This window comes from Vanessa cardui, chromosome 11 (assembly GCF_905220365.1).
Source record: "Vanessa cardui chromosome 11, ilVanCard2.1, whole genome shotgun sequence".
NCBI classification, from domain to species: domain Eukaryota; kingdom Metazoa; phylum Arthropoda; class Insecta; order Lepidoptera; family Nymphalidae; genus Vanessa; species Vanessa cardui.
Window position 1 is genome coordinate 3,124,098 of NC_061133.1, and position 12,618 is coordinate 3,136,715.

Below are 12,618 nucleotides of genomic sequence, written 5' to 3' on the forward strand. Positions count from 1 at the left end.
ACCTGCATGTGACAAATTTCATAGAAATTCTGCCACATGTGTATTTCACCAACACGCATTGGAACAGCGTGGTGGAATATGTTCCAAAACATCTCCTCAAAGGGAGAGGAGGCCTTTAGCCCAGCAGTGGGAATTTACAGGCTGTTGTTGAGGTAGATATCGGTCAGCCGTGTCTGTTTAGGTCTTGTTATATTACCCTTATACATATTGGAGATATTTACTTCTGCTCTTAATGTTCGGTATTTATCCAGGTTCAGAAGCCGCTGGGATAACAGGATGACGTAAAAACGCCGGGTGAGTCAGAGCACGGCCTCAGCGCGACATTGAGTCGCATTAACAATAATATTTGTCGCAGCTCGCAGCTCGCAGGGTCGGATCGCATCGCACATTAGAACGAATTCGGCGATTACACCAAAGGCCGTTAAGATGATTGATGCAAAAATACGTTTGGCAATGGATTATAATGTGTTTTTCCGCTAGGTTTACATCGGTATTGAATTATCGCTATTTCGAGTAATTTATTGTTTATTAAGAACAAGGACTAGGAATCTGAATCGTTTTTTCTTTTTTTTAGTTAGAAATATGTATTCTATGTAAAATAATTAACCCCTATTAATGCGTTTTTGTGCCTATTTGTATTACTTTTTTGTAGTCAGAATTTATTTTACTTCTTGTTTATATTAAATATTATAAATGTGAAAGTAACTCTATCTATGTATCTATCTGTCTGTCTGTTGATCTTTATTTTTGACTAATGAAAGGATTATCATTAAATTTGTTATTATGTTAACTTGAACTTAAAGGAAGGACAAAGCTACGTTATTATACGTAACGCTTTACGACTAACCCCTAAACTGCAAGCGCAGCCTTGGGCTTCAATTAGTAAAGATAGAAATATATGTGGGATAGGATAAATAGTTTCTGGCATGCACCACAAAAAAAAATAAAGCATTTTATCTTTAATTTTTATGGCTGGCAACAATTAATTGTAAAAAAAGAAACTTGTAATATAAGTTGGCATAATGCTTTTACAAAGAAAATTTAAATCTTTAACACTTATTAAATTTAAGAAGAAAGTTTATAGACGTGACATTATTTTGACAAAATTGCCATTTATAAATATTTTTTTTAAATTATGATATTTATATTTTTTCAATGTAACAACCTACGGCTGTGTCAATGCCCTCCTATCAGGGCTTATTTCATTACGTTGCTTAAATAATTATTGATCATTCCGGTAAGCACTTAGTGCCCCGCTAACTATGGAAACTAAGAATATATATCTATTGAGCCTATAATTGCACTGACACACTCACACTTCACCCGAAACAGCCAGCAACGAATAATATGCCGCTGATCCTTTAAAGATCTGATGATTTGGTGATACTGTATATACTAATATTGTAAATGAAATGGTTCTGTATATTTTTAGGTGTAATATCTGCACTTAACTTGTTTAATAAATATACTTAGGAAAAAAAACATTGAATAATTTCCGCGTAGGCGAACTTTCATATGGTTATATGACCAGCAATTTGAAAGAGAGACACCTGACTCATACATCGATTTAAAAAAAAAAGTATATGCAATGGCAACACAGAACAAAGAAAATAAAAATTATTATAAAGAAATAATCTGTAATTATTTTTAATAACTTTATTACACTATTAAAGTGTTTAAAATTTAAAAGGTTAAATGATCATACTTTTTCTTCAAAAGAATTCGTAGCAATTATCATAATTCATTCTCGTCTCTCTTATTATATATATAGATATCAAGGTAGGAAGATCATACCATACAGTATTAACACCCGGAAGGGAAGAGGTAAAGGTTAAGGCGGTTAGTGGTGACCACATAATGATCGTCACTTGTCAGGATGTCAGGTGAACTTGCGAGGTCGGATAAAATAGCGCTGTTGTTGAAGGGAAGTTTATGACTTAGCGATTGATAATATACACTTTGTTTATTACGTACTTACGTGTGATATGACGTACTGGGATGTAGATTTTTTTTCTTCACGCTCTGTTTTCTAAAAAGGTACAATATTATTATGCCAAGTTTTATTTAATTGTCTACTTTAAATAAAACTAGTTATAACGGATTTGAATCGCGTATATTAATTATTTTTGACATCCCGACGTTTCGAGCACTTTACAGCGTTCGTGGTCACGGGTAGTTTACCCGTACCCTAGTAAATGTGTAATAATCGCGAAAATTTAAGACATCATTAATTGTCTCCATTATTTTTAATTTTTGCATTAGAAATTTTTCTGATCTTAAACTTATTTCTCAATGCACCATTTATTTCGTATGTACCAACGAGGAAAAATATTCATAATTTATTTTTTTAAACATTTACAATAATTATTTCGAAAATAATATATATATTTTTTATCAATATTATTAGGCGTCCGCCTCAATATTAGATAGTTGTATATTTCTTTATGTTTATTAAATATATGATGTGGACCTTCTCCAAAGAAGGCATATAGTAGACACTTAGAAGTTACGGTATGTTTGTTTTGTACACGCCTATGATAGCATTAGAATTAAAACAAAGCGCATGCATTTTAACCGATAATTGCAGGTTTGCACCCAAACAACACCACTGACTTTTCTTGTGCTTAATTGAATTTATTATTCATCGCGTGCTTAGCAGTGAAGGGAAACGTGATAAGAAAATCATAAAATTCTCTTACAAGTGGATCCCGCATTTCTGTTGCATGGTGGTATTGTGAATAACTTCCAAACCTTATCTTAAGAATGCTTTGGCCCAGCAGGAGGTTACAGGCTGCTAATTTTCTTTACATTCTTGACACCTATATAGTATGTAGTAGTAGGGTTACTTACCTACAGTAGCTTTGTTAGATCACCCGTGAAATTTTCTTGTTGTTTTGGCATTACTGAACAGTAATTCTTTGAATTTGTAATATAGATAGATCTTTGGTAGAACCACAGCGTATTCAAACTAATAAATTCTCCAGCTCCATATACCCGTATATTACTATGGATGTAAATTTACTAAAATAAAATCGAATTGTACTCATGAATTTTCATAAAATAAATTTATCTCTATGTCTTATTAAGATTGAGATAATGAATCTAAAATTTGGTTGAATTCAAGGATGTTTTGTTCTTCTTCCGAGGTTTATACAATTATAAGTTTGTTTGTAGTTTATTCGCACATACGGAATTAGAGTTGAGTAAGAAGGGTAAATCTCTTAAAAGGAGCACAAGAGAAATCTAGTTAATACTTTGTAATCGAGTTAGTTTTCACTTGTAAAATTTGTCAACCTTCGTCAAGTATTTAAACCTAGAGGTTTAAATATGTGAGAATGAATGTTATAATAAATGCGTTGTGCCTGCTATGACGTACGCTCAACGTGCTATGCTAGGAGTATCTTTGAAGGACAAAATCAGAAAGTTTGCCGGAGAATAAGCTAAGAAAAAGAGTTTCCGACATTTAATGATAAAAAAGCGTGGAGTTAATATTTGTTGACTCCCAAGCAGGATAAATAATTGTATTAACAAACATGACTTTGTATTTTTAAATGTTGAAAAAGAGTAACTACTGATTTCCTTGCCGGTTCTTCTCGATATATGTATTCTACTTTCCGAACCGGTGGTAGCTTCACTTAATTGTAAAATGACGATTCAAAAGTGCTTGTAAAAGCCTACTTGAATAAAGTTTATTATGATTTTTGGTTTTGAATAGTTTGCAAGATTAGTAGAATGAAGTGTCAATAGGCTGGTCATATAGGTCGTAGAGCCGGTTGCCGTTAGAACAGATGAGTTTAGACTGCAGATCGGCCGGAGTCGACTGGGTGCGGAACACCGGGTAAACGTGAGCTCTGGCGCACCTAAAAGATATTCGGTAATGGATTACGATTGGCTGATGATATTGGTGATGTATGTAACTGTGAGTTTATAGTCTGCATTGTTGGTATGACATACTTACACATGCATTCCGTGTACTTACGTATTACAGCAGCGCTATTCTGTAGGTCTAGTCACCAACGTGTTTCACTTGCGAAGTGCTGAAAACCAACTTAGAGTGATACGCTATTTTGACACGTATATCCCTGTAGTTAATGTTGTAAATCACTTCCTGAAAATTCACACAGTGTTTTGCGTTGAGTGTAGAGTTCATACTTACAGAATTGAAAAATAAAATGACGTTTTAAATGAAATCTCTTTGGGCGCTGCCGCTATGAGAGTATAATTTCACACACGTAATTTTAAATAAAAAGGTTTTAGTTATGTCAGTTGTACAACCAGCGTGCTGTTTTTAATAGAAAAAGGTTTTTTTTTACAAGATTTTAACTTGTAATATACAGGTGATATCTTGCAACTTTATTAAGAAGCACGTATCTTGAATCGATTGAGCTGAAATTGTGTAAACAAGTGAAGTTTGGATGACAATGCATGGTTAACTGACCTACTATCATTCGCAATCCTGCACGGCGACACCAACACCAAGCAACAATACCTAATTCAGCGGGTAATTATTTTAATATATTCCTACAATATAGGTATCTAGGCTTATATGCTTGAGTTTGAGTTAACTTATAACGACTTTTCCATTTGACATATTTGAAACAAATATATATTATATATATCATATAAAAGCTTATAGCGAGATTTACTTGTACATAAGTAAATAAGATAATTTCATTTGAATATTTTTATGTATTAAAATTTTAAAACTTAATAAATGCGAGCACTTATATCTTTTTATTTATTCATTGGTTACTTTAAGTCTACATACAATTCGATTCATTGCTCTTACGTATGTTAATGTTATCAGTGATTTTTTTATTTGACTAAACATAAATCCTTTATCGCAGGACCTTCGTAACCCTTTCCGGGCCAATCGGTAACCGTTTGAATATTATTGAATCTTTATTTTCTATACATAATATTAACGTTATTATAAAAACAATATTTTCCTTCAAAAACTACGTCCTGTCCTGTTTCTGCCACGTTGAATATTAACATCGGAGACTGAACAGTATACATAAGCTATCTTTTAATATAAATAAATAAATATGAGACAACATCACATACATTACTCTGATCCCAATGTAAGTAGCTGAAGCACTTGTGTTATGGAAATCAGAAGTAACGACGGTACCATAAACACCCAGACCCAAGACAACATAGAAAACGAATGGTAATCTACATCGTTTCGGCCGGGAATCGAACCCGGGACCTCAGAGTGGCGTACCCATGAAAACCGGTGTACACACCACTCGACCATGGAGGTCGTCAAGTCGTCTTTTACACTTGGGAAACAAATTACTTTAGACTTTACATTTCATATATGTTGTAATAACTTATATTATTTATCTTAGGGTGTCAGACAAGTAAATGGGACACCTGACAGTAATTAATCGCTTCCTGTCCAAAGACACTGACACCGTAAGACAAATAAACAAATTTCTTAGAAATGAAATGAAATCAAAATATTATTTACTCGAAGTTTATAAAAATTATATTTAGTACCTAGAAGAACTGACAAAACATTCAATAGTTACTCTATTCTAACAATTTACAGGGATATATTAATTAAATAAAATTAAACATATTATTTATCTTTCAGGAGTATATAAGTAAATCTCTTATCTGGTGAAAAGGGAAATATATCGAGGAGAAAACCTGCATGTGTGTTATTTAAATGGAATTTTGCCTTATGTAAATCAACCAAACTGGAGTCTCCGAACATCCCAAATTAGCCTTAGCCCACCTCTAGGACATTTAAAGAATGTCATTACTACTATTAAAACATAAAAAAATACAAGTGTAAAGAGTACGTTAAACACTTGAAAGATTACTGCTTAGCGGTAGCGTCAATAGTGAGAAGATGGTCACATTCAAGTGGATTGACACAAAGCTACCACCAATAAAATGATAATGAAGGAAACGATATTCAGGATTATTTGTTATATTTTTTGTTATACTTAATACTCTGTCATTTCAACGTTTTTTGTAGAAGTGCCTGGTCATCGTTCAATAAACTTTTTTATTACCGTCAGTCATATAGACTTTAACGTACACGTTTCAATAAAGCAATTTATGTAATACGTACTTTCCAACTCTCTGTTTCTTTGTTAAAATCGACTGAGTAACAATTTATGGCTTTTTATTGAGGAAATGATGATTTCCTATCCAGTTATTTTCATTTATCTTTTAATAAGTATTCTAGTAGGAAGGTATATCTTTAATCATTAATGAATACAATAAAAACGTGTTTTTATTCAATTAATGTTTCATAAAATTGACGTAAAATAAAGTTCTTCTAAATCGACTCCATTTACGTATGCGAACAAATTATGCAATAAAAAGTTGATTTGTCAAAACGGATTCAAAGAATTGTTTGAACAAAGACAATTAATTAGGTTGGGTTAATTTCATTTTTGTTTTGGCCTATTTGCATATGAGTGACATTGGATTGTCGCGCGGTAAGTTCGGGATTGGCGTACATTGTAATGTAAATAACCACAGTCTGTACTGAAAACGTTGATTATTTCGGAATGTTAATCTCAAAATAATATATTAATGAAGTAATTTGTACATACGTACAACATTCATCAACAGCCTGTGAATTTTCCACTGCTGGGCTAAGGCCTGTTTTCCTTTTGAAGAGAAGGTTTTGGAACATATGACACTACGCTGTTCCAATGCGGGTTAGTGGAATACACACGTGGAATTTAAAAGAATTTCTATGAAATTAGATACATGCAGGTTTCCTCACGATGTTTTCCTTCACCGTTATGCACGAGATGCATTATAAATACAAATTTAGCACATGAATATTCAGTGGTTTCAGTGCTTTAATACTTGTAATTTAATCGTGTAGAATATTATCTTATAAGATTTTTTGAAATTAATTTATTAGTTCGTAGGATTATTTGTCCGTTTTCGTTGCAAAATGGAATAGCATATAAGAAGCAAGTAGTTAGTTCACTTACTGTGACGGACTCGTACAAATGTTTTCTAAACTTCGAAAGTAGTCTCAACTTTACAGAAACTAAGTTCTACTTCACAAACGTTACTTACATTTCGCGGACGAAGTTTAGGACTAGTTAACTATGCTTATTGCTTTAAAAAATCCTTAATAATGGTATTTATAATAAGTAGGTATTGTGTATTTGAAAAGAGCAACTATGTGAGTTTCTAGCAGTTTGTTCTCGTTGGAGGCTGTGTCCCGAAACGCTAGTATTTAAATATCGACGATTTAAAAACGCTTCATTGTGAAGTTTCAATCCAATCCTATCCATCAGCCCATTTCCGTCCACTGCTGGACATAGGCCTCTTCAATTGCACGCCACTGAGATCGTTCTTGGGCTACTCGCATCCAGCTCCTGCCAGCCGTCTTGCGTATGTCGTCACACCACTGTGCCCGTGTGAAGTTTACTCGAATGAAATTGATCTGATTTGAATGTTTGTGTAACGAAGTTTTTCACAGTTTACAGTAGACGAATTGATGGAAATCGTTCCGTCTCTCTCTACTATATGCAGTTTTTAATAACTTTATTTGGTTTATTTTTTGGTTTGTTTCATGTTTTCACACAATTACCCGTCATTTAATTTTGTATTATTATCACTGTGTTTGTTATTTAATAGTTACATAACATACAGGATGTACCAGGGTACCTCCTTTTGTTTGGAAGCGACGAAAGTACAACACTATCGTTCCGCTGCACTTTTCTGTACCGCAGTAAGCATCCTATTATCGTTAATACGTCATAATCCTGGCCCTCTCCGCTTTACGGTCCATTCGGAATGCTCTACTAACCGCCCACTAGTGCTCAATAAGACTTATTTTTACTAGGTAGGTATATTACGTCGAGGGTGATATTCTATATTCGCTATTGCATTCCTTTATTTATATAAAATGACTATAATATATTACTGTGTATAATAAGTTAAAATATTGAGTTCAGTTTAGGCAAAGTTATTTTTATAGAGTTGACATGGTTTATTGATTAGAAGACGTCAATCTTAAGCAATGAAAGCAAGTTCAGGCAGAATACTTGTATATATCTGACGAATACTTTTCATTCTACATATGTAACGCCTGTAATAATCAGAGTTAAAGTAGCGTCAAATCAAGCTCAAAGTTTTCTGGAAATGTCTGAGGTAATCTAACAAAAATTAACAAAATCTATACCTATTTTGTTCTCTCAACTCTCAAATTTCAAAGGTCCAATCCCGATGGTCATTATTGGTGAGCCACCCCCTCTGGAACATGACTTCCGGGTTTTTTGCAATACCTGCGCACTGGATAAAGAACCAAAGTAATGCTTAAAGCGATACTGATTGACAGATATTTGCACTTAGTACTGGCTTGTCAGATACATTTCTTAAATATGATTCACATCGAAGATTTAAAATTCGAACAGATATATTTCCAAACATTTTTAAAACGAACCAAAAAACAATAGAGACAAAAGTTGGAAATATACTTATCAGTGGATCGCTAGTGCTATCTTTTGTATCACGAAGAAACAAGATTTGTCAGTTAGTCGGGCTGGTGAAGCATCGAGTTGATGGTTGGCGGAAATATTGAACGCCGCCATTATTGTGGAGTTGCCATGAGTCAAGTGTAAGCGCAACCACGTCTGCGATGTAAAGCCTTTATTCCTAATAGCTCTTATAATACAGTATTAAAATTTCTTTAGAAAATAATTAAAATTTGGTTAATCCTGATATTACAACAACAACAACAACAACAACAGCCTGTAAATTCCCACTGCTGGGCTAAAAGCCCTCTCCCTTTGAGGAGAAGGTTTGGAACATATTCCACCACGCTGTTCCAATGCGGGTTGGTGGAATACACATGTGGCAATTCTATGAAATTCATTTCTATGAAACTTGTCACATGCAGGTTTCCTCACGATGTTTTCCTTCACCGCTGAGTACGAGATGAATTATAAAGACAAATTAAGCACATGAAACAGCGGTGCTTGCCTGGGTTTGAACCCGCAATCATCGGTTAAGATGCACGCGTTCTAACCACTGGGCCATCTGACTCTGATCTGATAGTTAATAATATCCTGATATTATTAACCACATAATAAAAAACAAAGTTCTCCGAGCTCCGGTCGCGTCAGTTGCCTGTATGTTCGTGATAAACTCCAAAGTTACGGCTACCACACTAATAGACAGAGGGAATAAGGTAGGTTTCGGTATATAATTAATTTTTACGTAAATAAGTTGAAATTGAACGACAATTATTAAACACGTCGAGAAAAAGTAACAAAAAATATATAAATAAAAGGTACACTCATGTCCACCCGTGCGACTAGTACTATATACATAGATTTCTATGAAATAGTTGTTAATGTTTTTTTTCTTTCAATAATGAAGACGGATCAACCGTTTGTATCATAAATCAAGAAGCAGTAATACATAAATCATGGCGTTACTGTATCTATTACTAATACATGATATTATTACAGTACAACATTTATATCTTTATCTATAAAACTACTCAAGTATATAATTTTATGTGACGTAAATATAGTAAGGTATTTGTGGTTTTTATGATCGTTTCAATACAGTTTTCTTAAATTTCGACTTTTATTAAATAACAGTGTGAAAGCAGGTTTTCATTTACCTGGTATTGTATCGCTTAACAGCAATATATTTTCAAATTGTAACTAGCCCTGGCTCAATGATTGAGCCAGGGCTAGTTACACTACAGGGCATCACGGTAGCATGCGTAAGCGATCCCGTGGCGCCCGCCGAAATACCGAGGAGAGGGTCCCGTTGGTTTTTTAGTGGGTAAGCCCGGTGGTCCTGGGCGCACTTCCCCCCCCCACACTTCCCATCGCTTGGGGGAAGCGCGTATAACGTTTTTCCAACGAGAAAAAAAAGTGCTAGTTGTATGTACTAGCTCAAGATCAACAACAATACCATCGTTACCAAGGTTTTTGGCGTATTGATGATATAAGAAATAGTGGTGACTACCACCATTAGGTCGCCCATTTGCTCGTAAGCCTTCCTGTATTGTAAAAAAAGTATTATTTAGGACATTTAAAATATTTTATTACAGATATACAGACAGTCACAATTATTTTCAATAGACAACACTCGCGCAAATTATATAAAAAAAAATCTTAAGTACACAAATTGTTACCCCTAATTTTGCCTCTACAAAATTAGGCTACACAATTCCTTCGAGGTCACAATTTTATCGGACGAAAAAAAATTATGCTTTTTTTTTGCATACGGTAAACCTAATATATCTACATTGGGATTGCGCTCGAGCCGTCGTGCCGTGCAGTCGTGTCGGAATTATATTGTTTTTATCAATGTTTCTCGGAAGTTTTTTACAATTACCCTCGCTTGTTTATTGGTTTCTGTTTTTCTGTCGCGTTATAATATTGAACTTGGCTTGTGAATGGACTTTGTTTTGCTTTGACGATTGGTTTTGTTGTTTGGTAATAGGTCTTTCATAGACCTATTTTCTCTTATTGTTGTTGTTTGTCGTTGTTGTCGTTGTTGTCGTTGTTGTCGTTAGTTGTTGTTCCGAGTGTTGTTTTTATTGTTTGTTGTTGGCGATGGACGTCGATACCGAATTGTCGTCCGACGCCTTAGCTGGCCGTAAACGGCCTTATAGGAGTCTCGCAATTTTTAACTCTGATTCAGAAACTGAGACAGAGACGGAGATACGTACAGCTGCGAAATGCACACCGGCAACTCGTGGCAAAACGGCTTCGAGGGGCCGCGGTAGTGACCTCGCTCGGGCTAAGGCTGAGCTTAAGGCGAGGGTCGCCGAGGCCAGGGAGGAGGCTTTTGAGCGCTCTTTGAGAAGTAGAGCGTTCCGAAAGAATGTTTCGGAAGTTGTCTTGGGCTCCGAAGAATCCGCTTCGGATGCTAAAGAAACTCCTGCTAAGATGGGCACGGAGGAACTTCGAGCTGAGGCCGGCCGCAGTGCAGCCCTCATCTTGGAGGTGGCGCAAAAATCCTCCAATCTAAAAGGAGGATACGCTAAAAAACTGAGGGATTCAGCAGCTGCACTTCAGGGAATTGTAGATGCCCTGGCATCGCGGACTGAGGCGGATGAGACGCGAAAACTCCGCGCCGATAATGGCCGGCTGCGTAAAGAGATCGATAGCCTCAAGTCTGAGTTAAAGGCTCATCGCCGTGAGTTCGCGGAGATGCGGACCACGGTGGCAGTGGCAAATGAAACGTCCACCGGCTCTGCCCAGGATGCTCAGACGTTGGAGAAGTTTAAGACCTCCTTAATCTCATCGATCGGCGAGATCTTCAAAGCCCAAATTACGAAATTGGAGGACCGGCTCCCGCCTGCGAAGATACAGCGCCCCCCGCTAGCTGCGGATAAAAGGCGGGAGCTACAGCAGCAACACACGCATTCGAATGCACAGGTGGCCCATCCGGCTACGCAGCCGAAATCTGCTCCCACACCTAAGCAGACGCCACCAGCTGCTCCAACGGCTCCTATTGCTAGCCCTTCAAGTGCTCCGATAGCGCCGGAGACGATTTCGCCACAGATGGCACAGGAGACGTCCTGGTCCACTGTGGTCAAAAAGGGGAAGAAGGGGAATAAGGCTCCCCCCTCTGCTGAAAGAATCTCGACGTCTGCGTCTAAGGCACCTCAAGTGGCTAAGCCCAAGCTGGTCGCCCCACGTACAGCTGCAGTTGTGGTAACGTTGCAGCCGGAAGCGGAACAAAAGGGTGTCACGTATGCTCAGATCTTGGAGCGCGCCGAGCAGGGCGTGAAACTTCAGGATCTCGGGATAAGTGGTGGCCTCAAAGTCCGACGCTCGGTAACTGGGGCTAGAGTGTTGGAACTACCGAGAGCACAGTCGGAACAGGCAGAGAAGCTGGCCGACAAACTCCGTACGGTGCTGGATGGGGTAGCCAACGTCGTCCGTCCCATTAAAAGGGTGGATATTAAGGTGACGGGGCTCGATGACTCCGTCACGAAAGAGAAAGTCATCGCCGCAGTCGCTCGCGAGGGGAGTTGCCCCATTGAGGCAGTTAAGTGTGGAGAGGTGTTACGTGGACCCGGATACATGGGTATGGTCCGCGTAACATGTCCAATAGCTGTGGCGAAGAAGCTATCTAACAATGGTCGACTCTTGGTCGGGTGGAGCTCGGCCAGGGTGTACGTACTGGAGCAGCGCCCTCTGCGCTGTTTTAAGTGCATGGGCCTTGGCCACACCAAGGCGCTCTGCCCATTTAGTGTTGAACGAGGCAGCCTCTGCTACCGGTGTGGTTCCGAAGGGCACAAATCGGCCGAATGCACTGGGAAGTTACGCTGTGCGGTATGCGTAGACGCTGGCAAGCCCTCTGGGCACCTAATGGGATCGAGAGAGTGCAACCCTCCCATCACGAAGGGTAAGTTGGCCTTAAGCACCCAGACCACTACCAACGCTGGACGGCGCCAAGCCGAGGAGGAAGCTGCAATGTCGACATGAGCACTGAATTCAGCTTTCTCCAAACAAATCTTAACCACTGTGCCGGGGCTCAGGACCTACTGCTGCAGTCCATGGCGGAGTGGGGGATCGACCTGGCTGTGGCCTGTGAGCCCTATTATGTCCCTCCCCTACCTCACTGGGTAGGAGACGTGGACGGCACCGTGGC

The 12,618-nt window shown here is 37.7% G+C and overlaps 1 protein-coding gene across 1 annotated transcript; it reads left to right on the forward strand.

The window, feature by feature from the left end:
• The first annotated feature begins 10,568 nt into the window (after positions 1–10,568).
• LOC124533374 lies at positions 10,569–12,376 on the forward strand. Its single transcript, XM_047108599.1, has 2 exons — positions 10,569–12,244; positions 12,310–12,376. Exons 1-2 carry the CDS (start codon positions 10,569–10,571, stop codon positions 12,374–12,376), a joined length of 1,743 nt encoding a protein of 580 aa, XP_046964555.1.
• The last annotated feature ends 242 nt before the right edge of the window (positions 12,377–12,618 follow it).